The sequence below is a fragment of the Trichosurus vulpecula genome, chromosome 2, assembly GCF_011100635.1.
Source record: "Trichosurus vulpecula isolate mTriVul1 chromosome 2, mTriVul1.pri, whole genome shotgun sequence".
In the NCBI taxonomy this organism is placed as follows: Eukaryota; Metazoa; Chordata; class Mammalia; order Diprotodontia; family Phalangeridae; genus Trichosurus; species Trichosurus vulpecula.
The window spans coordinates 17,950,202-17,976,866 of NC_050574.1; the positions used below are offsets into that span (position 1 = coordinate 17,950,202).

General features: G+C 49.2%; 2 protein-coding genes across 3 annotated transcripts in view; both read left to right on the plus strand.

The window, feature by feature from the left end:
• Nucleotides 1-9,590, plus strand: part of EXOSC10 (exosome component 10) — a 51,360-nt gene extending 41,770 nt beyond the window's left edge. The window contains exons 18-26 of one of the 2 annotated variants that reach the window (XR_005009574.1): nt 3,813-3,908; nt 4,084-4,158; nt 4,663-4,747; nt 4,972-5,045; nt 5,476-5,641; nt 6,358-6,419; nt 7,535-7,611; nt 8,602-8,687; nt 8,968-9,590. Coding sequence is in view for 1 of the 2 variants with exons in the window: in XM_036744662.1 (XP_036600557.1) it covers nt 3,813-3,908; nt 4,084-4,158; nt 4,663-4,747; nt 4,972-5,045; nt 5,476-5,641; nt 6,358-6,419; nt 7,535-7,611; nt 8,602-8,632 (666 nt within the window). In the remaining variant the exon portion in view is untranslated. Of the gene's footprint in view, nt 1-3,812; nt 3,909-4,083; nt 4,159-4,662; nt 4,748-4,971; nt 5,046-5,475; nt 5,642-6,357; nt 6,420-7,534; nt 7,612-8,601; nt 8,758-8,967 lie in introns of those variants that run through there. The other variant, XM_036744662.1, reaches the window with a different exon arrangement.
• A 1,594-nt stretch (nt 9,591-11,184) lies between these two features.
• SRM (spermidine synthase) lies at nt 11,185-22,432 on the plus strand. Its single transcript, XM_036747661.1, has 8 exons — nt 11,185-11,490; nt 12,480-12,600; nt 15,767-15,859; nt 18,344-18,497; nt 18,871-18,954; nt 19,507-19,652; nt 20,387-20,509; nt 20,815-22,432. Exons 1-8 carry the CDS (start codon nt 11,348-11,350, stop codon nt 20,830-20,832), a joined length of 882 nt encoding a protein of 293 aa, XP_036603556.1. The 5' UTR covers nt 11,185-11,347; the 3' UTR covers nt 20,833-22,432.
• Nucleotides 22,433-26,665: the final 4,233 nt, after the last annotated feature.

Below are 26,665 nucleotides of genomic sequence, written 5' to 3' on the forward strand. Positions count from 1 at the left end.
ATTTTCCTTTTATGCTACCCTTTTCTGACCTTTCCATATAGTGTCATGTGTTCTTCAGTGAACTGGTTAAAAATGACTCTGGAATTCTTGTAGATGATCTCACTGAGCTGCTAGAAATTGTGAACTTCTGCCGCTTTTTACAAGAAGCAAATACCTTGGAGTGAAGAGACCCTCATTTAACATCCCATGAGTCTCCAGATCTGGGTCGTTTTCCTTTTTCTCTCAGGATCATGAGATGCTTTGTCTTCGTTAAATGGCATTTATATTTGTTGGGAGATTTCTACTGCCACTTTTGCTTCGGTTTCAAAGTATCAAATGGAAGACTTTCATTAATTAAAGCTTGAGCATTCTTTGTGAAAGAATACCAGTGTTCAGTGTTGGTATTCAATCACCAAGTGTTCTGTCCAAAATTATGACATAGCAGAAGACTCCAGAGATCACTGGAATTTCTGGAACTCTGACTCTAGTACCTGTGTGTTCATCTGTGAATGACTTCTTTAGCATACAACTCAGCATCGTGGCCCCAGAATGCCAGCAGGCTTTGTTCGTTTCTTGGGGAATCTTTGTTTTTAAAATGTGATTTCACGTGACTTGCTTAAAGGCTTATTCATGTCCCAGGACTGTCTGTCCACAATAGCCACAGTAGATTTCCTGCATTCCCATTCACTTTCACCACAAAGATAGTGGCAGGAACATATTTTCAGTGGGTTTTACTTTACAGTCTTTACTTTATGTCTTACTTTTGCAGTCTTCTCTTTTTCTTTCTGTTAAAGAGCTTATTTTTCATCCTAGTTATCTCAGTAACTGAGGGCTGGAAAGAATTTGCTGTGGCTATAAACTTTGCCCTATTCCAGGAGACCCACAAGAGTCTGCCTGCCCTGGTGTTGCCACCAAGAACACAGGCCTGGGTGAACAAATCACGCTTTGTCCTTTGGCCTCTGGATGCAGGTGTGGTGGTACAGCCTCACCATGGATTGACATAGGAGCTTGGACCTGCTCTGGTTTTGACCTGGGCTTGGCTTTCTAGGCAACCTGACTCCCCCTTCTCACCTTTCTGGGGACTTACTGTATTGGTACTGAACTTAGTGTGGATACACAGTTGGCTTTAGTCCTGAGCTTAACAATCCAGTAGCCTAGATTAGAAGTGTGTACCACCAGGCTTGGCCCAGAGCATCATTTCCTTTTTTTTTTTTTCCACATTTAGAGTTTTGAGTTCCAAATTCTATCCTTCTCTCCCCTCCCCCCCTCCATGAGATAGTAAGCAATCAGATATAGGTTATACATGTGCAATTATACAAAACATTTCCATAGTAGTAATTTTGTACAAGAAGATTCAAATAAAAGAAAAAAAATGAAAGAAAGTAAAAAATAATATGCTTCAGTCTGTAGTCAAACAGTATCACTTCTCTCCCTGGAGGTGCGTAGTATGCTTTGTCATTGGTCCTTCGGGATTGTATTCCTGAAAGTAGCTAAGTCATTCACAGTTCTTCATTGAACAACATTGATGTTACTGTGTATAACGTTCTCCTGGTTCTGTTCACTTCATCATGCATCAGTTCATGTAAGGATGTACAAGTTTTTCTGAAATCATCCTGCCTGTAATTTCTTATAGCACAATAATATTCCATTACAATCATATACCACAGCCTGTATAGCCATTCCCCAATTGATGGGCATCCCCTCAATTTCTACTTTTTTGCCATCACAGAAAGAGCTGCTATAAATATTTTTGTACACATAGGTTCTTTCCCTTTTTTTGGATGTCTTTGGGATATAGACCTAGCAGTGGTATTGCTGGATCAAAGGGTATGCACAGTTTTATAGCTCTTTGGGCCTAGCTCCAGATTGCTCTCCAGAATGGTTATATCAGTTTACAACTCCACCAGCAGTACATTAGTGTCCCAGCTTTCCCACATCTTCTCCAACATCCAATATTTTCCTTTTTTGTCATATTAGCCAATTTGATAGGTGTGAGGTGGTAGCTCAGAGTTGTTTTAATTTGCATTTCTCTAATCAATAGTGATTTGGAGCATTTTTCAATATGACTATGGTTAGCTTTGATTTCTTTGTCTGAAAACTGCCTGTTTATGTCTTTTGACTATCAATTGGGGAATGACTTGTACTTTTAAAAATTTGACTCAGTTCTCTATATATTTGAGAAATGAGGCCTTTATCAGACATACTTGTTGCAAAATTTTTTTCCTAGTTTTCTGCTTTCCTTATAATTTTGGTTGCATTGGTTTATGCAAAAACTTTTAAATTTTATATAATCAAAAATATCTGGTTTATGTTTTATAATGTTCTCCATGTCTTCTTTGGTCCTAAATTCTTCTCTTATCCATAAATTTGACAGCTAAACTATTCTCTTCTCTCTTAATTTGCTTATGATATCATCCTTTAGGTGTAAATCATGTACCCATTTTGACCTTATAAATGTGAGATGTATTTTTTGCCATACTGTTTTCCAGTTTTCCTCGCAGTTTTTGTTCCAAAAGCTTGGCTCTTTCTCTTGTGCTAGATTACTGTAGTCACTTACTGTAATGTAATTTGTACCCATTCTATCCCACTGACCCACCACTCTATTTCTTAGCCAGTACCAGATTGTTTTGATGATTACCGCTTTATCACAGTTGGAGATGTGGTACGGCTAGGCCACCTTCTTTCACATTTTTTCATTGATTCCTTTGATGTCCTTGACCTTTTGTTCTCCCAGGTGAATTTTGTCATTATTTTTTTCTAGCAGAGCATCATTTCTTACAGCACAATGTTGTGCCATTACGTTCTATGCCACAATTTCATTAGCCATTCCCCATCTTCCTTCCAGTTCTTTGTTACTATTAGAAGTTCTTTTCTAACTGGTTAGGAATTTTCTTCCTTTCTTCGCCCCCCTTGGAGTGTGTGCCCAGTAGTGGTCTTGCTGTATAAGGTGGGGATGGAGGTGGGTGGAATGTAATGCCTACTGTGCGCTAGCTGAGCACCCTATAACTGCATGTCATTTGATACTTATAACAACCTGTGAGACGGGGGCTATTATTATTTCCAATTCATAGTGGAGGAAACAGGCAAACAGAGGTTAGGTAGGCCTGTCTTTGGACCTTGCGTCTTCCTGACTCCAGGCCAGCGCTCTACCGGCTGCACCACGTGACTGGAAAGCTCTGTGTTGCAGGATGGATAACTTAGCGTATAGTTGGATTTTTGTCCATTTGAGGTTCTTCACCATCTTTGCTACATTGTCAGTTACCATGTTTGTCATTTTGAATTCTTCCTTCGGTGAGCTTATTTTGGGCACATAGATGTCAGTTCTTCCTTTATATCTTCTGTTGGTATCCTATCCCAATCCAGAATTTCTTGGGTGTGTCCGTTCTTTCTAGAGTTACTGCTCTTCTTGAAGTGATTTTTTTCCTTCTGGGGGTTTCTTCTCACTTTACCCCTCCATTGTAGGATAATTAGACCTTTCAGGGCTATGATGTTGCCACTTTTAGGACGTATTCTGTTCATTCAACCTATGTTCAACAAGCATTTACTGAATATCTGCTGTGTGCCATGCACAGCAGAAAGATCACCAAGAGATGCCCACAAGAAGAAGGAAGCAAGTTTTTTTTTGCCTTATTTCAAAACTTGCCAATCAGTGTTTTGCCATTTTAAAGTTCTTCCCTGAAATGTTCATTGTTATTTTTATGACTTGACCCAGCAGCCAGGTGTCACATGACTTAGATTGTAGCCATAAGCACTCTGGCAGTGATGCTTTGACCAGTTTCTCTACCACTCAGGCTTCATGCTCACTTCCTCTCTTCCTTTCTTGGTGCCCACAGGAGCCTAGTGCTGACGAAGAGAGTGGAGGGAGGCTGACTACAGCACAGAAGAAGGCACGGAGCATCATGGAGTCCTTTGAAAATCCATTCAGGATGGTGAGTGGCAGCTGGGCTGCCTTCACTGATCAGGTGCCGCCGCTGGGGCTCCTCTTGGGTATGGGGCTGTGAAGCCAGTGGGTACCTTCTGCTGGCATCTCCCAAAGCAGAACCAGCCACAGGATGGGCCCAGACTAAAGTCTTGCGTCTAACAGGACATTCTTGGTTTTCTCAGTATCTACCTTCAGAAGAGAATCGTGCCTATGTCTCACAGTCAGCAAAGTTTGACCCAATGTCGAAAATCTACGAAGTAAGTTTGCTGAATTTTTTGAGGTTTCCAGTTCCCTGTGAGACGAAGGAAAAAAGGGGGACGTTTGTGTTCTGAATCCTTTGGGTCGGATATCTTTTAGGAGGTCCCATGGTGTGAATGCTGCTTTGCAATAATCCCTTAAGATTAAGCCTCTTAATAATGCCTCAAATTTGTATAGCCCTTAATACTTTTCAAAGCACTTTATCTTGTTTGATCCTCACTAGGGGATGGGTAAGGATGGGAGGGGTCTTCCCTGAGTCTAGTCCATCAGCTGCAAGAGGCTCTTAAGAGTCACTGTTGTTGGTTTGTTTCTTTTCTTTAATCTTTCCAGCTCCTTGCAGAGCAAGCTTTGACCAAATCTGACTCCTACCTTGTGTTATATTTATCTGTGTTCCTGTTGTGGCTCAGAGGGGGAGAGATCCGTGGGCTGTCTCTCTTTGGCCTGCCTTACCCCCAACATGAGGCATTTTCAAATTCTGTGGTTCCTTTTATTTTCAATTATAGATCAGTAATCGTTGGAAGCTGGCAAGCCAGGTACAGATCAAAAAAGAGGCCCAGGAAGCTTTGAGAAAGAAAGCAGAGCAGACGGGTAAGTGGCCATTGTCCTGGGGGTCCTCAGAGCCCCTTCTTCGCAGCTGTGCAGGGAGCGAGCGCTTTCTTTGCCCCCAGACTAGTGGGGGCCAGAGCAAAAATGGGCTTGTGGGGCTCCTTGACTCTGGGAGCAGAGATGTCCAGCCAGGGGTGTGGAAAGAAGGCAGCTCAGCACTCTCTGGGCAGTTTCCACCAGCATCCCTCCAACCGCTTGTCTCACAGCTGCCCGAGAAAAGGCAAAGGAAGGGTACAGAGCCGCCGCCCAGCAGGTCATCTCAGTCCGGCAGCAAGCTTCGGTAAGCATCCACTCTTTCTGCTGCTACTTTTAAGAAACTAAACTGTCCTGGAAAAGATTGGGCCTGGATGATGGAGTGAGTTAAGGGCTGTTTTCTGTCTCGAGCAGCGGCTCTTCCTAAGCAGCCGTTGAAGCCTGGCTCCATCCACCGCTGTAGCCTATTCCATATAGTCCTTTGTTCCCTCTCCCAGTGCTTTTCTGTTCCTTCTCTTGGCCTTGTGTCAGAGAATCCATGAGATCTGTCCAGGCAGCACTGGACTGTGGCTGCCCTATCTCTTCAAGTCACCCTTGTTCTTTTCCCAGAAGTCTTCTTTTGACTCACAGTTAGCAACTGGATCTGTATCATATTGCATGTTGGTAAAGGGAGAAAAGAATCCTAGATCTTCATTTCTGGACTGACTTTTTTCTTCATGGGCTTGTGAAACTTGCAGCTAGAAAATGCCAAGAAGAGGGAAAGGATGGGGAGCGAGCCAGGGAGCTTGGAACCCAAACAAGAGAAGAAGCGACTCAAAGCTTCCCAGCAGCCCCCAGAGCAGGAGCCACCCAAGGAGTTTACCCCCTATGACTACAGCAAGTCAGACTTCAAAGCCTTTGCTGGTAAGGATGAAATCTCCTGCTGGGAGCGTCTGAACCCTGTCAGCCTGGAGCCCAAACAGATGGTGGGTCAGACTATCCAGGGAAGCTCTGGCCTGGGCTCAGAGAGGGCACTGACTGTGTCCAACATGCTGCAATATCCAAGAATTCTAAGGATAATACAACAAAATGCCAAGTGGGAAGAGAGGACAGGGATATGGTGATCTTTCCTTCTTGCTCAAAATACTTTTCTTGCCTCGCCTTCCCTGTGATCCACACACTACCACTGTCCCGCACGCTAAGCTGTTATTCACAGACAGCTCTGTGGGCCTCTGTGCCCTAGAGCATTTGAAGCCTGCCTGATAAGGAGGCTTCCAGATTTTGAATTAGAACAGACCCAGTCGTTGGTTTCCATCCCCACCCTACCTCCGTCATTGAGATTTGGAGTCACAGATGACACTCCTAAGCTCCAGGCAACTCTTGTGACAGTCTTGCGGCCTTATCTAAGAGAGTCCAGATAGGGGGAGGAGGGAGGCATGGATCAGCACCAGCAGATCATCTCTAAGGGCAGGACAGGTAGAGGGTGTGACCTCTGGAAGCTGGTATAGTGCTCCCTGGTCCTTGCCTCTGGGGAGCACAGCTGTGAGGGGATGTGTCCAGCTGTGTCAGCTGTGTGGCTGCTGCTTATCCCCTGGGCAGGGAGCAAGAGCCTGACTCTGAGACCTTTTCTCATCTTTCAGCAAACAGCAAACCCAAACAGTCATCCCAGTTTGATCCAAATGTGCAGGACCCACCTGGCAAGGTAAGGTGCCTTCTTTGGACTTGTCACTGTGTCCCCAATGCTTGGGCCACAGGGCATGAACCTTGGTGATGAAGCATTGGTGCTCCTTGCCCTTGGAATGTCTTCTCCCTTTTTTGTTTCTTCTGGAGATTGGAACAATGCTTGCCAGCCATTCCAGTAGTAAAAGGAGTTGTTAAAGCTGATGCGTGATTTGAAAGGGGATGAATTGTTCTATATTTCACTGCCCTGGGAATTGTAGCTTTTGGCAAAACTGAGAACACTGCCATCAGTGTTAACACAAGTCAGCACATGCCGCCGCCAGGCGTCAGCTCCAGGCAGAGCGGGCTGTGGCAGGAAAAGTGGGGGGCAAGGCCAGGCTGTGGGGCTGGATGAGGCCCGCCCTGGCTCGCCAGCATCTCTTCAGGGGCTTACATGGCATTTGGCAGTTTGTACTTGGTGCGAGGGAAGAGGGAGGGACATGGGTGCCGTTGTAATCACTTCTTGATGCTGGAAGGCCTGAGCAATTTGGCACACCAACCCAAATACAATTTCCTGTGAGTGTTGAGGCTGTGTGAAGTTGAAGAGGTAAAAGGTTGAGAGGTGCTCGACACCCCAAAATATTGACGCACCGGGTCCTGCCGAAAGAATTCAACTCAAGCCTTCGCAGCCAAGGGAAAAGAGAAAGTTTATTAGGGATTCACCATAATGAGCTGTCTTAAGAAATCCCCCCCTTTTGTGACGCCTGTTTCCACAAGCGAGCCAGATTCAACCTACTGAATTAGATTGAATCTGAGCACCTTCATGGAGGCAAGATGGAGATTATATACACAAAGACTGTAGGAGGGATTGAGGGGTGGTCTGGGGTGACTAGAGGAGGGGTTTAGGGAGGGTCTTGAGGGGAAGTCCAAGGAGGGCAAGGTGAGGTAATGGGATTAAGGGTGGGAAGTAGCTGGACAACAAAGGCCGAGGCTAGGTAGAGATTTGGGCTTGTGGCCTTAGGGGAAGGCCAGATCCAGTTGGAAGATTCAAGGACAGTTCAAGGGGGCTCCCAGAGACTGTATTCCAGATTCAAGGGGGTTCCCAGAGACTGTGCCCTCATCAAAGTTACCCATGGCATGGCACCCTTATCTTTTCAGAAATGTGCTACAGTCGGGAAACCGAAGCAGCCAGCAGGAAACAGAAGCAAATCTTTTGTGTCTGGAAAATCAGAGAGGTGTGTTGATATGGCCCCTGTGTTCCTGCCAGCCCCAGGGCAGGGCCACTCAAGATCCTGGGTGGTAGTGCCACTGATAACTGTAGAAAGCCAGGCTCACCCGGGAGTATGGGGGCCTCTAAGCTGTGCCTGAGAGAAGAGCTTCAGATGAACTCCCAGGAGCAGGGGGTAGGGGGCAGGGGAGAGGGATCAGGGTTGGCTCACTCTGTGTGTGTCCCCAGGGCCCAGCACACAGCAGGTGCCTTACGGGGTTTCCTCACTTAATGAATGCTTGGGGAAATGAATAATTTTACATCTGGGATCCAGAAAGGTGAAGGAGCTTGCCCATGGATGCCCCACTGGCTCTGGCAGAACTGGGCCAGGCTCTCTTGGCTCCTGGGTCTGTGGGGCTCTGGCTGCATTAGGGCTTTGAGAGGCTCTGGGCTGTGTCTGGCAGATTGGAGTAGGGTTGAAGTTTGGGTGCATATGTGTTTTGTATTGTGGTATGTGTACACGTGTTTGTGTGAGTGTTTGTGTGTGTATGTGTGTTTTTAAATGAAAAAGCCTAGGATCCCCATAGAGTAAATGCTGAAGTCTTGGACCTTGGGGGGAGGGGTCCTGAGGGGGAAGAAGGATCCCACACAGTGAAGCTGCCCTTGTTCCTGAGCAGTCACTTGTGGGGCACCCCTCTACTCCTGCCCTGAAGGCAGGTCTTAGCCTTGGGGGAGCAGGAAGGAGCCTTGGGCCAGAGTTGAGCCCCTCCTCATCAGTAACTTCCTTCTGGAGGGGCCTCCTCCTCGGAGCCCTTGATAAGGTTGAGCCCATTGCCTGAAGCTCCCAGAAAGTAAGGGACTCATGGCAGGTCACCTGGGTGGGAAGTCACCCTGCTCAGGCTTCCTGACTCCAGAGGGCCGCCTTTTTCATGAGCAGCACAAAGCTGAGGATTGAGAACGCCCACAAAGCCCAGAGAGAAAAAGTTATTCTTCCTTTGTTTCCCAATGTTCTTTGCAGAGGCTTCAGGTACAGCTGGCCAAAGAGATAGTGTTTGCACCCCAGAGAAGGGAAGAGGAGTGCCTGGGGACCGGAGAGCGCTGCAGGCAGGTTGTAGAGGGTGCCCTTCTGTATGGACCTCTTGTTGAAATATTAAACAAAGAATTCTTACTGGAAGAAGCCAGGTCTTTTCCTTTTGTTGTCAGCAGAGACTTTTGGAAATTATGTCACAGCACGTGATGCCCAGATCACCATCACCGAGGCACAGGCAGCTGCCTAGGAAGAGGGTGGGGAGCATCCCAGAGGCGCCGCAGGGTGGATGGGGATTGCCATCTAAAGACCTGCCCAAGGCAGCACCTGACCCCGGCCTCTTTTCTCGGGCTTTAGGGCCTCAGGGTTTTCAACCAAATAGCACCTTGGAGTGGTCTTCTCTGTCGCTGCCAGGCTGGACAGCAGGATGGCCCCGGGGACAGCTCTGAAGCATGCTCTCACTTCAGGCAGTGGCCACGCTTCCCCCTCCCCGCCCACGGAGAGCACTCCAGCTTGGCAGACACCTCGCCCTGATCCAGAGGAGATTGTGTAGCTGTTTCCCAGCCTCATGGTCAGTGTACGTTGTTACCTCCAGAGAGGGAGAGGGGCCCCTCTGGCTACCTGTGTCCCCTGATGTGGGAGGGCTCCTGTGGGCGCTGTTGTCCTTTGGTCGTGGCCCAGGCCTTCTCAGTCTACATAGAGACGCAGGGGTTTCCTGACCGATGGTATTCTCTGGACAGTCTGCCTTCCTTTCTATGGGAAGGTGCTAGGTGGAGTGGGCTGGGGGCTGATTGCAGGACATGGCTTACCGGCCGCTGGTGTTCTCCCCAACTCCCACACACAAGAACCTGCTGTCAGCCCACTGTCACTGACTTCATTAAGCCCTGGGCTAGAACCAGCCACTTAGCTGGGCACCGTGCTTAGAAGAGCAGCTGGAACCCATTGGTTCCATCATTTAATAAAACATTTTTTGAATTAAACTTATCTCATTTGCTAAATTAAAACTTACCTTCTGGAGTCTAGGGACCATTCTGCCATTGTTGTAGCAAGCTTTTCGGCCTTCAAACCTGTTTCTTGTCTTTAGAGGAGAACATAGACTCATGAGTTACTCTTTGGGTGGTACTGAGTGGTTGATGTACAGAATGTCTACATCATTGAATGCTTATTTGGAAGGGGGACAAATGGAGGGGGAGATGTGGTCCTTCCCAGCAGCCTCCCCAAAACAGCACGTGAGCCTAGACCGGTCCCATGTCTTCAGTTTCTTGGCATTAGAACCACATGTAGGGTAATTAGCATTTAATATTCTGTAATTAACATGCTTAATGTAATTCTGTTTCTGAGAAGTTATTTGACATTTTCATAAAAGCAGAAAGCATATTCACACCCAGAGAGCAAAGCCCGGTTTATCAAAAAATGATATGCCAGTCTCTTCAGTGTTGAATATGTATGGATGTATTTCGCCTCTTCCAGAATACTGGTGGTAAAATTAGAAACGCTCATTTAGGGGACTTGAGCATCATTTCAATTCAGAGGCAAAACAGCATTTTCCTCTTATTACTGTCACATCCCCAGCAGTGTGCTGAGCTCTCAACGAATCTAAATGGGTGGAGGTGGGAGGACGTAAAGAGTCTGCTGAATTTATCTTCCAATTATGTTCCGTTGAAGTTGTGTTGCTATGATTATGTGTTTAAAGAAGATAGCGAACCAGAGCTCCCAGCAAGCCACATTGCAGCCCCGGCTGCATCAGTGATACAATCTAGGCTTGTGCAACAAAGTAACCTTCCTCCCAACAATGTAACTGGATTAATTTCTCCTTGGCTTTTAAGAATTTCACAGGCAGCCAGGGACTTGTCCGTTTCTCAAAGTCCGGACTGAGAGAAGAGCGGGCACCGGGACGTTTGAGCCCAAGTGGTCTGTCTTAGAGACTGACCTCCGATTGCCACCCTCGGCTCCTCCACACAGGGGAATGGCAAGCCGCGGGCGTACTGCAGCTCAAGCCCCCTTCCCTAGATCCGTTTAAACAAAAACTCCAGTGGCACAACCCACACCCCCCCAGCCATTGATTTACGGGCTAGATTCCTCTGGCACGTTTCCCGCAGCAGCCTCGATAAACACCACTAAGTAAGTGTTCCTCGTCCAGGCTGGGGCCAAGGCCTGAATGAATGCGGGGGAGGCCGAACGGGCGGCCAAACTCTCGCTCCCAAGTGCCATCCTGCACCCACTGAAGAAGCCCTGGGCTGTCCACAAGTGGCTGCACCGCGGACAGATCCGGGGTACCTGGGTCACACGCCCGCCCTGGAGGTTGAGTGAGGGAGGCTGCCTCACCCCCGAGCCCCAAGACACGGAAGCCCCAAGCCGGACCCGCCACCCGAGCCCACCTGCCTTCCCCTCCAGCCCCCACGTGGCCCCACCGAAGGAGTCGCACAAACCTGCTAGCGCTGACGGACAGCCCGCTCCAGCCACTAGGCGCCTGGGTGCAGGCCCGCGGACCAATGAGCGTTCGCGGGGCCCGGGTCGCTTCTGGACTCGCTGGTTGGCCCGCGGACCGGCTACCCAGCGGCCATTGGTGGAGGCCGGCTCCGCCCTTGGTCCCGAACACCGCCCCTCCCTGCCGAACACTGTCCCGGCCGGGCCCCGGGTTAGGCTGCGGCGCGGGCTGGCGGGAGGGCAGACGGGCGGGCGCTGCTGGCCCCGTTGTGCTGCGGCCGCCACGGCCTGTGCGTCCCCCGGCCTCGCCATGGAGGCCGGGCCCCCCGCCATCCGCGAGGGCTGGTTCCGGGAGACGTGCAGCCTGTGGCCGGGCCAGGCCATGTCCCTGCAGGTGGACGAGCTGCTCCACCACCAGCGCTCCCGCTACCAGGAGATCCTGGTCTTCCGCAGGTACCGCGGCCCTCCTCCCCTATCCAACCCCCCCCCGGGCCTGGCTCCCACCTTCCCCAGTCCCCCCCTGGTTCTGGCCTGGTTCCATCCCTCCGCCTTGAAGGACCTGGTACCTTCTCCCTCTCTGCTACCTCCTGCCTGGGGTGCTCCCTCCTGCCCCCCTTCCCGTCTGCTCCCCCTGCGCTTCCCAGCTCTGCTCCCTCCTCTACCTCCCCAGCTCTGCTTTCTCCTCTACTCCCCCCTTCCCCAACCCAGTCCTCACCCAGTTTCCTCCTTAGCCTCTGGTTTTTTGTGTTTGTTTTTTCCCCTGCCCCCAGGGTCCTTCCTCATCCCAGCTCTCTCCTTCATAACCGAGTCATATCTCATTTTCTGACCACACTTGTCCTGACTCCCCTTCCTCATCTCTGGTCCAATCTAACACTGTCCTGTCTGCCCCCCACTCACCCACGCTGATCCTCCTATCAGGAATCCCAGTCTGACTTAGTGTGTCCCCTCAGTTCCCATCATCCTGGTGCCCCCTTTTCTCTCCGTAGTATACTTTCTACACAGTCCCTTCCTTTTCTTTTTCTTTCTTGTTTCTCTCCCCCACCCCTCCCCACCCATCTCCTATCTTTTCCCCATTTAGGGTCCGTGTTTTAAAGCTATCCCTATTGAGGGCTCCTTTGCCTCTCTGGAAAGGCGGGGGAGTGGGGGGGGCGGTGCTGAGCTGAGTAGAGAGCTGGAGAGATAGGAAGTGGAGAAAACCTAGGGCTTGATGCATTGAACTCCCATGTTAGCGGGTAGCTCAGGCCCACGCGGCTTTGAGACGTGCCACGTTTGCTGGTCTGGCCCAGGGACCAGCTGGCAGCTGTTTGTCAAAACTCTCCCAGGGAAGTGAATTAATTGTCTTAGGGGGAGGGGGGTGGTGGTTCTGCTTTCTGTGTGTCACTGAGGTGCCCTGTGGTCCCTGACACACTTTCTCCTTGGGGGGGTGGGGGGGGCTTCTGCAGTAAGACCTACGGCAACGTCCTGGTGCTGGATGGAGTCATCCAGTGCACAGAGAGGGATGAATTCTCGTACCAGGAGATGATTGCCAACCTGCCCCTCTGCAGCCATCCCAGCCCACGAAAGGTAATGGGCACCTTTGGGGGGGTGGGGAGTGAGAGTATTCCTCTCAATGCAGTTAACAGGAAAAGGACTGAATCTCTGGACCCAGGAGGACCAGCTCTCCAGTTCTTTCTCAGCTCCTCTCTGGGCTTTTCAGCAAATCACTTCATTGTACTGGCCTTCAGTTTCCTTGAAGGGATTAGACTAGATTATGTCTAAAGTTCCTTCCCCTCTGACGTTGTGTGATTCCGTGACCTTATGAACTTCTCACCAACCAGCTCTGGGTGCTTTTGAACCTATTAGGGAGAGCATAAAACCCAGGTTTACATCCTACTGCCCCTGGAGCTCAGCAGTTTGCCCAGGACCTCACTGATTTCTGGGGCCACTCACCCTGTCCTCCAGGCAGAAGAGAAAGGCCAACGTCTAGGAGACATCTGAGATACTGAGAATCTAAGCAGGTACAAGTGTTTCTCTGAGCTCCTAGGCCCTCTCAGAGAGACCCTCCTGATGAGCTTAAGAGCAGGGACACCTTATGGTAAAGTGGGAAAGAGGCACTCTGTTCCCCACTTTTCAAAGTATTATTTCCAGATCTAAATACACGATCCAAAGGGAAAGGAGAGTTTAGTCTCTTGGTTGAGTCAGGTCTGGATCCTTATGAGGGGAATAACAGGCCATTGATTTAGCGCTAGAAGGGATCTCAGAGATCATCTACTCCTTTGACAAATGAGGAAATTGAGGCTCAGAGAGATTTAAGTGACTTGCCTCATGTCAAACAGGCAGGAAGCAGCAGGGCCATGGTCTGAAGTTACCAATTTCTCATTCAGCAAACATTGTGGGACAGTCATTGCTTGGAGTTTATTTAAGAACTTTTTATTCACCTGGGTCTCTGATGTCTGTCCTGGCTCAGGGTCTGGCTTCTTTCTGGACCATCCTGGGCATCAGAAGTGGATGTGTCTCCAGGGTTTAGGATCTCAGAGCTAGACAGGAATGGAGCGGCCCCATCTCGGCCAATCTGTGCCTGGCCACCTAGTGATGCCCCAGTCTCTGCTTGTACAGCAGAGAAAATGCTGGCTTGGGAGTTAGTGAGCCAAACCCTAGTTCAAATCTTGGCTCTGCTACTTAACTACCTGTGTGATGTTGGCTTAATTACTTAACCTCTCCAGTTTCATCTTGTTGAAAATTAAATGGGCCCAACCAGATGGGCTTTGTGTGGCCCTTTTCAGTTAGGAAGGGAGGAATTAATTTCCACTTGCTTAGATTGGTATCTGCAGCCTGCTTCTGCTCCTGCTCCCTGGGGTCCAAAGAGGTAGAGAGAAATTCCTCTTCCCTATAACAGCCCTTCCCAAATCCTTGAAGGCAGTTCTGATGCCTCCCACAGCCCTCTCTTCCCCAGGATTAACATCCCCAGCTCCTGACACATGGTATGGTCTCAGTCATCTCCCTTCAGCAGTTTAATTAATGCTTGTGATCACTTTCCTCTGGGCGCTTCCTTCTGAGAGTATGGTGCCGAAAAATGAAAGCCCTACTTCAGTCCTGTCAGACCAGGGCAGAGGGGACACTAGCCTCCTTATTTCTGAATTCTCTGCGTCTTGATCACAGCAGCTTTTTTTAATTTGGGGGAGGGGGGTTGCAGCCCATCAAACTGGCCTACTCCTTGCCTTGTTTCAGAGCTCCTGGGTCCCTAGAAGCATTTCCATCCTCTTTGTCCATGTGTGACTTGGCTGTTCTTGAAGATCATGAAAGATTATATTGAGATGAGAGAGAGAGAATGTGGAGGGATGGAGGTGGGGGTAGGCCCGTCCATCAACAAACTCTTCTTTATTAAGTGCTTACTGGGTGCCTGTGCTGAGTGTTGGGAATACAAAGATAAGGAGAAAGAAAGACAGGCCCTGCCCTCAAGAGCTTGCCTTCTAATGGGGAAGACCACATGTAAAAGGAAGCTGGGGGGGCAGGGGGCAGAAGGTTTGAGAGCTACTACCCCTTCATCTCTACCCCAAGGCCATGCAGAGAGGGAGGCCAACTACCACACTAGAACTACTAGTGAGAAGGAGAGTATTGGGCTGTCCCCCATGTTCCTCTTCCGCCCCCTTCCTTGCTGCCTCAGGGAATGTGGCCAGGGCCTGACTACAGGTGTGGTGCACAGAGCCTGGGGTCAGGAGACCAGGGTCACAGGAGGGACCCCACCCCTTTACACTCAGGGAAACTGATTTCCACAAGGGGGTTACAGAGCAGGCTCTTTGTACCTCAGAGTCCCAGCTAAGATAAAGATCCAGTTCTTCTAGGCTGTTACCTTAGACAAAAGTCACTCCTCTGGGCCTGTAAAATGAACGAGGTTGGACTTCCTAGAACCTGAGAGCTGGAAGGGCCATGTGAAAGGAATCCCCACTCAACAGGGGCACAGATTTAGACCTGGAAGGAACCTTAGAAGTCATTGTATCACCTCCTAGGCTTTTTTGGTTTGTTTTCTTCAATGAACAAATCTCTTTCCTCCTACTTCCTTGGAGGAAAAAAGGAGAAAAGCCAAGCCCTGCTCACAAATAAACCTAGTCAAGCAAAAAGATTCTCGCCTTGGCCATGTCTGAGAAACACCGTCTGCACCCTTGCATCCACTGCCTTTCTGTCAGGTGCCGATGAGGAAACTGAAATTCAAGGTTAGGAAGTGGCGGAGGTGGGATTGGGACCAGGAACACTTGTCTCCCAGGCCAGTGCTTCTCCACCACTGTATGAACTTGAGGGATGCTCTGGCCTGATCAGTCCTATCATCCTGGCAGGGTTCCCCACACCTACTAAGCATCAGCACCCTCGCTCCAGGGGTAGATTGCTGCTTCCAGGGCCCTCCTGACTCATTGCCTGGTAGGGAGCTGAGTCAGTAAAATAAAAGAAGATCCCGGCCAATTGGAGAGGCCAGGCACCCCATGAGCAGCAGCCACCTCACCCACTCCATTTCCATATGTTCTGGGTGTGGGCTGGGATTGTTGGCTCTGGATTGCTTCTCTGAACCCTGGGGGCCTAGATAGCCAAGTGAGTCTGCCTGTTGAGAGGGGACAGTCCACGTGAGGCACCTGCCCCATTGGGTACAGGAAGGCCGAGTCCCTTCTGTCCCTACAGTAGGGAGTGGGTAGAAGGCTCTTGGCCCCCCGAGACACATACTTGTACCCTTCCCCTCCTATTTTTACTTTTCTCCCACCAGGTGCTAATCATTGGTGGTGGGGACGGGGGAGTCCTTCGGGAAGTGGTGAAGCATCCATCTGTGGAGTCTGTGGTCCAGTGTGAGATTGACGAGGTAAGTGGTCTTTCCAGGAGAGAAGGAAGCCAATCACAATTCCATATATCCTCCCCTCCCTCAGCATATCCCTTGGGGTATCGAACCACCTTAGCCACAGGACTTCCCCCCCCAGCCTCTCCCTGGGACCAGCAACTTTTCAACCAATCAACAAAGTCTATGTATGCTAGGTCACAGGATACAAAGAGAAAAAAGAAAGACCAAAATAAACTTATATTCTGTTAGGGGAGACAAGGTGAGACAAGTTAAAGAAGTGCAAAATCAAGTGTAGCATTGTACTCTGCCTTTGAAGTTCAAGTAATCTCATGATGAGGGGCAGCTAGGTGACTCACTGGTCCCACAGTCAGGAAGTGTTTTTTGGTTGTTTCAGTCCTGTCTGACTCTTCTGGCCCATTTGGGGTTTTCTTGGCAAAGATACTGGAGTGGTTTGCCATTTCCTTCTCCAGCTTATTTTACAGGTGAGGAAACTGAGGCAAATAGTGTTAAGTGACTTGCCCAGGGTCACACAACTAGTAAGTGTCTGAGGCCAGATTTGAACTCAGGTCCTCCTGAGTCACCACACTTAAAAAATAAAGTTTTTTTAAAAACCACTAAACAATTTTAAGATTACTGGATTCCTTCTTTGACCATTCCCCTCTGGAGCAATCGGAGGATTCTCCCTTATGCCCCTTTGTGTCCCTAATCCCTTCAGGGACAGAGGTATTGATTGTACTAAGTTTGTTTACTTTCCTGGATGCATTTTCCCCAAGACCTTTTACACATTTGCCAAAAAGGGCAGTGCCTAAACTTTTTAAGAGACGTATCTATTTCTTAATATTTTTCAGCTGAACTAGAAAGGTGTATTTTTTATACTTCTCCAAAGTACAAGGTAATTTGGGATGTCTGTGGAGCTAGCAACCAGGGAGGGTAGTGGTGGAGACTGAAGAATGTGCTGCCTATGAGGCCATGTTGGAAGAAGCAGATACAGAGCTGGATTCAACCTGGTTTCGCCCTCTGGGAGCTAAGAGTCTGGGGGTGCTAATAAGTGATAATTTATCTCTTGCTTCAGAGGTTGCAAAGGGTTTTATCTCCTTTGATCCTTGCCACTACCATAGGTAGGTTATTGACACAGGGATTCTTGTATCTCTGGAGAACAGGAAGCTTAGAGAGATTTGCCCCAGGGTCACCCAACTAATAACCCTTAAGAAGTGAGGGAACAAAGAAGAGCGGCTTGCCTGGGATCGCCTAGGTCAGGGGTGGGGAACCTGCAGCCCTTTGACTTCTGCCACACTCGAGGCCACATGTTCCCCACCCCTGACCTAGGGATTGGGTTGGGGGCAACTAGAATTTGGGCCTCTGAGTTCTCCTGAGAAACCAGCTTGGCTAGATCCTTGGTGCCTTGGGAGTTGGGGAAGATGAGTCAGCTCCAGTTCCTTTTTCTGAATTCTTGCTCATCATCTAATCTTGGGCTGGGCCTAAGCACTGGATGGAGCTTGATGGTGGCTGATTGATGAGCCCTGCCTGGGTGCCCAGCCCATTGCTGGGTGGGCAAAGAGCAGAACAACAGCCTGTTTACTATTTCCTCTGCCTTGGGTTTGAGAACTGAAAACATCTTGGGATTTGGGGTCCAAAGCCCTGGTTTCACACCCCAGTCCTCTTCCTTCCCAGCTCAGCATCTCAGCCCTCTGGGTTCCAGCCTGACTGACCTGTTCACTGGGTTTACCCCAACCCCACCCCAGGCTGTTCTCTGGGCCCAGAATGTTCTTGGCCTTCTGGGATTTCCTACCCCCCCCCCCTCTGGCTACTAGGGCACCCACCCCCTTCCAAAACAAGCTTATATTCATTAGAGGCAACCAGGGATCCTAATGCCAGACTTGCAGTCAGAAAGAACCGAGTTCCAATCCTGCCTCACACTCTGGCTGTGAGACTGGGCAAATAGCTTCACCTGCCTAAGCTTTAGTTTCTGAGGGTTATTGTGACGATCCAAGGAGATGACATAATCTTTAAAGGCCCGTAGAATTGTGAGAGCTGTTACAAGCATTACTTTGCCTGGGTCAGTGCACACTTATACATGTGCACAGCTCCTCCTCCTATGTAAGTTCTTTGTGGACAGGGACTGGTTCACTTTGATCTTTGAATCCTGTAGAGCCTGGCCCATAGTAAGCACAGAATCAATGCTTATTGAGTAGCTGGTTAATCCTGATCCCTTCTCCCTTCCCCGTCCCCTCCTCCCCAGGTGTGAGTTCTCCTCCTCTCTCAGAAATGGCTTACTGCTTGTTTTCTGTTTGTTTTTGTGCTGACTCACATGTACATGTATGCACACATACAGTAGCATGTCTGCCGGGGAGAGGGGCTTCCTCTTCCATTGGGCTCTTTGTGTTGCCAGCACTTACTCGGCACAGTGTATTGGTTTGATCAGTGCTAGTTAACTGGAATCCTTTGAGGTGGTGCTGAGGGTAGAACGAGTGAGGTGTGAGGGCACTGAGTCCCTGCCCTGTATCTCAGGACGTGATCCAGGTCTCTAAGAAATACTTGCCGGGCATGGCTGTGGGCTACTCCAGCCCAAAGCTGACCTTGCACGTTCGAGATGGATTTGAATTCATGCAGCAGAACCAGGATGCCTTCGATGTCATCATCACTGACTCCTCGGACCCCATGGGTGAGCACAAGCAGGCCTTGTTCCCCCCACCTCCCTCCGCTGAGGGGTTTGTCCGGGAATGGCAATACCCCAGCTTTGTCACCTCCCACAGCTGGGTGAGGGGCAGAAGTGACCAGGGTGATCCCGGCCAAGAGCTCAGCCCTGTTTTGCAGATAGGGAAGCTGAGGTCCAGAGAAGCATTCTCATGTGGTGTCCTGTTCTTGGATCCTCTCCCCCATTCCCCAACCTCAGGCCAGGGCAGACCGCCCCCCCCGCCCCCATTTTGCCTCTGAGAGGAGGGTGTGAAGTCTTGGCCAGCCAGGCTCCCAGAGGGCACCTCCTTGTCTCTCCATCTCCCCCGATCCCATCTCTGTGGCTTCTCTCCTCTGCTTAGGTCCTGCTGAGAGTTTGTTCAAAGAGTCTTATTACCAGCTGATGAAGACAGCGCTGAAAGATGACGGGATCCTCTGCTGTCAGGGTGAGCTCTGGGAGAGGGCTGCCCTCTTCGTAGATTGTTTTGACACAATAGGTACTACCCCACAAAAACCTCACTCCCTACAAAGTTCATTGCTGTGGGCAAGCTTAATGTTCAGCATGGTGGATGGGGTGCTGGCCTTGAAATCAGGAAGACCTGGGTTCAAATTCTACCTTAGGCACCTAGTAGCCATGTGCCTCAGTTTCTTTTGTAAAATGAGGGGGTTGGACTCTAAGGTTCCTTCCAGCTCTAAACCTGGGATCCTTTGGGAAGCCCCATTGTTGGGGGAGAGGGGGGCGCTGGTGGGATGGCTGTAGTCCCAGCACAGTCTGGGTGAGCTCTCCCTGATGAGGTGACATCTCCTCCTCCCCCCACTTTTCCCCATCACCAGATGACCTCCCCTTCCCCACCATCCCCTCCCCTCCTCCCACCCCCAGGGAAGTCCATCTCACCTCCCCTTCCCCACCATCCCCCAAGTGACCACTCCCACCATCCCTCCCCTCCTCCCACCCCCAGGGGAGCCCATCTCACCTCCCCTTCCCCACCATCCCCCAGGTGAGTGCCAGTGGCTGCATCTGGACCTCATCAAGGAGATGCGTCACTTCTGCAAGTCTCTGTTCCCTGTTGTGGAATATGCCTACTGCACCATCCCCACCTACCCCAGCGGCCAGATTGGCTTCATGCTCTGCAGCAAGACCCCGGTAAGCCCCGAGGCACCTCTTTCCGCCCACCTTTCCAGGGTCTCTTCAGGAGGTCAGCCAGTAGAGCAGAAGATACAAGAAGAGAGCGGGAGAAGAAAGCCTGCTGTCCTTAGGGCCTGGGTAGAGAATGGCAGTGTAGTTCAGTGGAGAGAGCAGGGGACATGGGAACCTATCACTAACCAGCTGGATGGATGAGTTACCTGCTTTCCCTGAGCCTCTGTGTCAAAGCTAGGAAGCTGGACAGACAGTTTGATGTGTCAGAAGAGCGCCGGATCCAGCTGGGTTGGAACCTGGCCCAGAATCCTGTAGGATCTTGGGTCAATTGCCTTAAGCTCTCATTTCCTCTCTCAAACAAGGAGGTTGGGCAGGCAGCCTGGTTCTGGCACTCCCTGTGCTTATCCTTGACCTTCTCTGGCCACAGATCATCCCCAGAATCCTTTGGTTCTTGACATCTTCCTACCGCCCCCTCCACACGCTTGTCTCGCCTCCTCACCTGAGTCTCCCATTCCCTTCCCAATTATCCCAGACTCCTTAACATACTAGAGCTATATATAGCCCCTGCTCTGGAGCCCACTTCTGTAATAGGTGGGAGAAGCCAGTTTCCTCAGCTCCCAAAATGAAGGCACTTCATTAGACATTGAGTCTATGGCCCTTCCCTTCCCCAAGCATCTGGTCTCGGAGCTACGTTAGGCAGCTTGAGGCCCTCAACAACCCATTCTCTGTTCCCTGCTCAGAGCACTAATTTCCGGGAGCCAGTACAGCAGCTGACCCAGGAGCAAGTAGAGAAAATGAACCTCAAATATTACAACTCGGACATCCACCGCGCGGCCTTTGTGCTGCCTGAGTTTGCCCGCAAGGTAATGACTGGGGAGCCCAGTGAGCAGTGACAGCAGCATGGAGTCACAGGGTCTGAGTTCAAATTCTGGGCTCTGCCATTGACTTTCCTGTGTGACCTTGGCTCAGTCACTTCTCCATTTAACTCTTCTGGACTGGACAGGTGCCCTTTCAAGTACCTTCTAGCTCCAAATTCAAGTTGCTGGACCTCAGCAGAAAAGATGAAAAAGTGCCCACCTCCTTCCCCTGGGCGGGGTCCCTTCTGAACTTCTGCTTCTTCACCCCTCTGCCTTTTGACCTTTTGACCCTCCTTGCTCTCTTCCTCCAGGCCCTGAGCGATGTGTGAGGAGACCAGTACACCTGCCTCGGCCTCTCCCAGGGACTTCAAGCCACAAGCGCCCATTCCAGGATGCCCCTCTTCCTGCTCTGAGGGTATCGGCTGGCACGCGGCATCCCCTCCCAACTGAGGACCTGCCCCTCACCAGCTGTCCCGCCCGCTGACCAAGTGTTACCAAACCCAGGACGTGATCGAGGGGCTCCCCGTGCCATGCTCTGCTGGGCGGGTGGGGGGAGAGTACAAGATGTCTGTCTGTCTCTGTCTCTGTCCAGTCTGGTCAATTAGCGTCTCTTAATATTGATCATCTGTGTACAGAACGATCCTTCTCACCTCTAACAAGCCCCTTCACCAAACAGTGTATTTATAACTGAGTGGCTTGTCGGTGTCTCTGTTTTGGACCCTCCGGCTCTCCCTCAAACAGACCGTTTTCTGTGAAGTTTCCCCCCAAACCGAGGGCTGGAGGCTTTCCCCTTCCCTTGGAAGTCGAGGCCACAATCACATCTTGAGACCTTCGAGTGAAGGGTACACTTGGCTTCAGTGACCCTCCAATTCTAAATCTGTGACCTGATGAGCCTTCCTCTGGTTTTTCCTCAGTTCCTTGTCTGTCAGAATGATAAGACTGAGCTAGATCTCTAAACATGCCTTCTAGTTTAAGTTCTATGGTCCTGGGATTGGGCCCAATCTGGTGCTAATTCTAGTGGACCCTACTTAAATGATTTGCCCAAGGTCATACATGGAAGAATTACTGTTTGAAGTCTGGAGCACATACATTGTGTAGGCTCTCTGGAGAAAGGAGCTTTCTTCTCCCAAGTGTCCTAGATGGAAAAGACATTGACACTTCCTAGAAAGTAAGGCCCTTGAGAGCAGGGACTCATTTAGTCATTTGCTAGATAGCTGTAGGTACCCCAGAGGATACAAAGACAGCCCCTGCCCTCTTAGGGAGGATCCACCAGCAGGCAGCAGAGGCCAAATTCAAAGGCTTTTGGGGCTCAGACAGGAGACAGATGAGCAGATTCTGCCCCAAAAAGGCTTCATGGAGGCTTAAGCTTGGCTTTGACTTTTAAGACCTGCTCTCAGGGCCTGCTGCAAAGATAAGAAAGGGGGGTCAGTGCTGCCAGAATGGGTGTGCGGAATTGGGAAGGGTGAGACCAGGGCAACTACTGTTCAGGAATCTGATTCGGTGTCAGAGGCCATCTAGCCCATTCCACAGATAAATGTAACATCCTCAAGGGTTCCTGACCCAGAATCTCTACAATATGGCCAGTGAGTGGCCAGCTAACCTCTGCTTAAAGACCTCTAGGGGTATGGGGGGGGGCACCATTTACACCACTAGTTGATGGGTGGTTTTCCTCTGTCCTGCTCAAACCATTTCCACACATTTTTCCTAGTTCTGCCCTTGGTAGCCAAGCAGTACAAGTGATTGCTCATTCATGACACCCTTCCAAGGATGTGGAGACAACTATTAGGTTCTCCTCTGAACCTTCTCATCTCCAGCTTATGTATACCCAGTACCTTCAACAGATTCTTGTTTGATGAGGTTAACTGTCTGCTTTGTGCCAGGCAATTTGAAGCTCTGGGAACACAGACAAAAATAAAGACAATCTCTGCCCCCAAGGAGCTGATTTTCTTATTAGGCAGGATCTCAGACTATACAATAATAGACCCTGGGACTTGTTTAGGTGAGAGAAAGGAAGCTTGAGAATACGTGGCTGTAATGCGATCTTGTTAAGTATTTGAAGGTCTGTAACAGAAAATGAGTTTTGTTCTGCTGGACTTCACTGGGCAGAACCTGGAGCAATGGGGAGAAGGGCAAATTTTGGCTTTAAGGAAGGACAAACCCTGAAAGTGGAAATCAGAATGAATGACTACTTTGGGTATTAGTTGTAGGAGGGATTCTTGCCTTAGGTATGAGTTGGGTCAAGAGACCTCTTGGGTCCTTTTCTGGTCCTATGATCCTTCTGTTTGTGATTTTTGACAAACCCATCCCAATATCAAATTACAAATGAGATCTAGGGCAAGGGAGTCATCCTAGATCAGTCTTTCCCTCTCCGTGGTGCTGAACCAGAGTAACTGCCCTTCCTAGACAGCTCCACGCTGGGAAGTTTGGGGATTCAGGTGTTCTGGAGTTTCATTTAGGCTGGATCCGTGCCTTCCTCTCAAGCCTCTAGTTCTTGGCCCTCCCTCAAATTGACCCTGCTGAGGGAAACCCAGCGATTCTAAGGAAACGAGAGGGTTCAGATCTGGAGTAGTGAATGAGGGACCAAGGAACATGTCGAGGTGGTGCCTGAGCTCTGGGCTATGGGGGTCGTGCAGGGAAGAAAGAGGCAGGCACCTTAGTACGGAGATCCAAGTTCACTCGAGAAGATGAGTCCAGGTCACATGGGGTGTCCTTGGAGAGAATGGCCAAGTTGCCTTTGCCCATCTATCTGAAGGAGGAATTCTGGGAAGGAGGCAAGAGAAGGGGCTAGCAGCATGGGAGAATAGGGTTGACCAGCCTAAGAAGAAAGATCAGAGGAACAGGTGGGGAAGGCTGTGGTCAACCTTAAGGAAAGGAATTTGAGGACAAGGGAGGGGGGAATGGGGATGGGGTGCTGGGGGTTGAAGTCCACTCCACCCCTTTCCATCTCCCAACCTCAAATTACCTGGGGTGGGGGCCAGAGGGGCAGCAGGAATAACAGTGGAGCAGAGCAGCAGTATCAGTGGTTGAACTCCAGGGTGATTAGGGGAGCAGCCCACTGGGGTCTGGCTGAAGAGGGGCTAAGTGCGCAGTGTTGATGGGGTTGCAGGATTGCAACTCCACCCTATGGCTTTCTCCAGCAGGTCAGGGAGGAAAGGATTAACCATAGGTGGTAGTGGTGGCAGCTGGGAGCTGAGTCCTGGCTGCTGGGTTTCTGGCAAAATAAAGAGGAATTAGGGAGTCATAGGAGAAAGCCAGTTCTCATTTCCATAAGGACAAGGAAACCAAGTAGATTCCCAACCTACACTGCTGGGGGATAGCCCAGAACTGTGATGGGGAACTCTACATTATAGGAGGGAGCAGGGAGACTCAGGATTCCAGGTCCTTAGTCCCTTATTCCCCTGAGCAGGGACCTTAACACACCTCAGTACCTAGTCCCCAAGCCTATCTAGAAGGTCTTAGAGTCCTTGGCTCTTTGAGGTAGTGAAAGGGAGAGGTTATACTTCCTAGGATAAGCTTTCTTGGGGTAACCAACTGCTCCTGACTGGGGGACATTCTCTACTCCTGGCTCTCCAATTTGGATAGCTTTGGCTTGTAAGGAATGAGTATAAAGAAGGGCCTCCTGCATAAAGAGGGCTGTTGTGCAGGAACATTTCAGGAAAAACCTGGGAAGACATGTATGAACTAATGCAAAGTGAAATGAACAGAACCAGGAAAACATCATACACAGTATCTACAACACCGTGCAATGATCAGCTATGAATGACTCTCTCTTCTCAGCAACACAATGATCTGACAAGTATAAAGGACTCACAAAGGAAAATGCTATCCACTCTAGATAAAGAAATAGTGGACTCTGAATACAGATTGAAGCATATTTTTTCACTTACTTCATTCTTTTCACAGTTTTTTCCCTTTTGATCTGTTCCTTTTTTCACAACTGTGACTAATATGGAAATATGTTTTACATGATAGCACATGTATAACCTGTATCAAATTGCCTACCATTTTTGGAAGATGGGAAGGAGAGAGGGAGAAAAATTTGGAACTCAAAATCTTGCAAAACTGAATGCTAAAAATTGTCTTGACATGTAATTGGGAAAAAACAAAATACTACTTTTTAAAAAGAGAGCTGTTGTGTGACTCAAAGGAAAGCAGAGTAGACATCTGTAACCTCTTCTCCCTCTACCCTTGTCCAAAGAAGACTTTAATTCCTCTCAGGAGAGGAAGCAGGAAGCTGGGGCCCACTCTGTTCTCCTTAGAGAAAGGGGGTACAAGACTAGGAGTATATCTCTCTGCTCCCTTAAATATTATTAGTCTAGGGGATATGATCAGGTTCAATCAAACCTGTCATCATTATTGGGGGGAGTACCCCAAGCTCTATGTCCAAGGTTTGACCCCTTCCTTACATAATAGCAGTTCCACAGTGAATGCACATAGTGAATAGCAAGCCTATTTATCCAAATCATAACAAAACAAATCAGAGAAGGAATTTATAGGAGAATATATACCAGATGATACAAAAGGAAGAAGTTCTCCCATTGAGATGGAGATAACTCAGCTCAACCACTGGCTCGGAGCTCTGCCTCAGCCTCTTTTATTGTAGGCTAGACAATTTTAGTCCCCACAGAACCATAGACAACAAACCAATATCAATAATAAACATATATTTCAAATACCTTAGCATCCAAATTAAGAAACATTATCTGAGCTACAAGAAGATTTATTAACACAATAGTGAAAGGAGGACTTATTATTCTCTAAGTTTTGGATACATCTAGCAAAAACAAACAATGGAGAAAATATGGAACTGGACAAAATTCTGGAGGAAATTAAAATTAAAAGATGCATGGTGACTTCTAAATGAGACTGCAAAAGAATTGTACATATTTCTCAGTACCATACAGAACTTTTACAAAAACTGACCATGTACCAGAGGATAGAGATATTACAAATAAATGTAAAAAGGCAGAAACAGAACATAGCTCAATAAAAATAATAATAGTTTAGGGGCCACAAACCAAAGACACAGACCCAAATGGAGACTTAACAACAAAATCCTAAATGACTGGTTGAAAGAACAGATAATAGAAAAAATTAACAATTATATAAGATAAAATTCTAATAATGAACCAACATACCCAACTATCTGGGATACAGCTAAAGCAGTCCTCAGGGGAAGAATAATTTCCATATTAGCATACATTAACAAAATAGAAAAAGAGAAGATTGACATTCAAGGGGGCGGAGCCAAGATGGCAGCTGGAAAGCAGGGGCTTGCGTGAGCTCCCCATCAGGTCCCTCCAAAAATCTATTAAAAAAAATTGGCTCTGAACAAATTCTAGAACTGCAGATCCCACAAAATAGCAGAGGGAAGCAGGGATCCAGCCCAGGACAGCCTGGACGGTCGCTGGATTAGGTCTATCGCTCATGGAGCAGAGGGGAGTGGAGCTCAGCCTGGGTGGCAGCACGACCAACCAGACCAGGAGCTGGGCGGAACAGGCCCTAGCACCCTGAATCAGTGAGGTGTGGCAGTTACCAGACTTCGCAACCCACAAACACCAAAGACAACAGAGAAGGTCAGTGGGAAAAGCTTCGGGGAACAGAGTTCATGGTTCGGCCACCGCCCCAGGGGCAGTGGGGGAGGTGCAGCAACAGAACTATACGTGCAGTTACTTCTAGCCCCAGGCCCACATGGTGGGAGGAATTAAGTGGCAGATCAGAGCAGGAGTGCAGAGCCTGCTTAAGATTTTCCTCAGGTCCAGGTTGATGGTTCTTGAGGAAAGAGGAGTGCTGGTGTGGCAGAGCTGGCTGTATAGAAATAGCTCTGAAATCAACAGCGCATCCCCTCAAGCTTAGAACAAAGTACTCTTTGCTCTACAAGCAATCATACCCTGACAAAAAACTCAAGGGTCAAGTAAGTTGACTGGGAACATGGCCAGGCATCGAAAACGAACTCAGATTCAGTCCCAGACTTGGGAATCTTTCTTTCGTGACAAAGAAGACCAAAGCATACAGCCTAAAGAAGTCAACAAAGTGCAAGAGCCTACACCAAAAGCCTCCAAGAAAAACATGAACTGGTCTCAGGCCATGGAAGAGCTCAAAAAGGAGTTGAAAAAGCAAGTTAGAGAAGTAGAGGAAAAACTGGGATGAGAAATGAGAATG

What these genes read in the sequence shown, in the direction of transcription:
- SRM (XM_036747661.1), top strand. Translation starts at nt 11,348, where the DNA reads ATGGAGGCCGGGCCCCCCGCCATCCGCGAGGGCTGGTTCCGGGAGACG. An exon ending in GAGATCCTGGTCTTCCGCAG is followed by an intron (nt 11,491 to 12,479) that starts GTACCGCGGCCC and finishes GGGCTTCTGCAG; the next exon opens with TAAGACCTACGGCAACGTCC. An exon ending in TGCTCTGCAGCAAGACCCCG is followed by an intron (nt 19,653 to 20,386) that starts GTAAGCCCCGAG and finishes TTCCCTGCTCAG; the next exon opens with AGCACTAATTTCCGGGAGCC.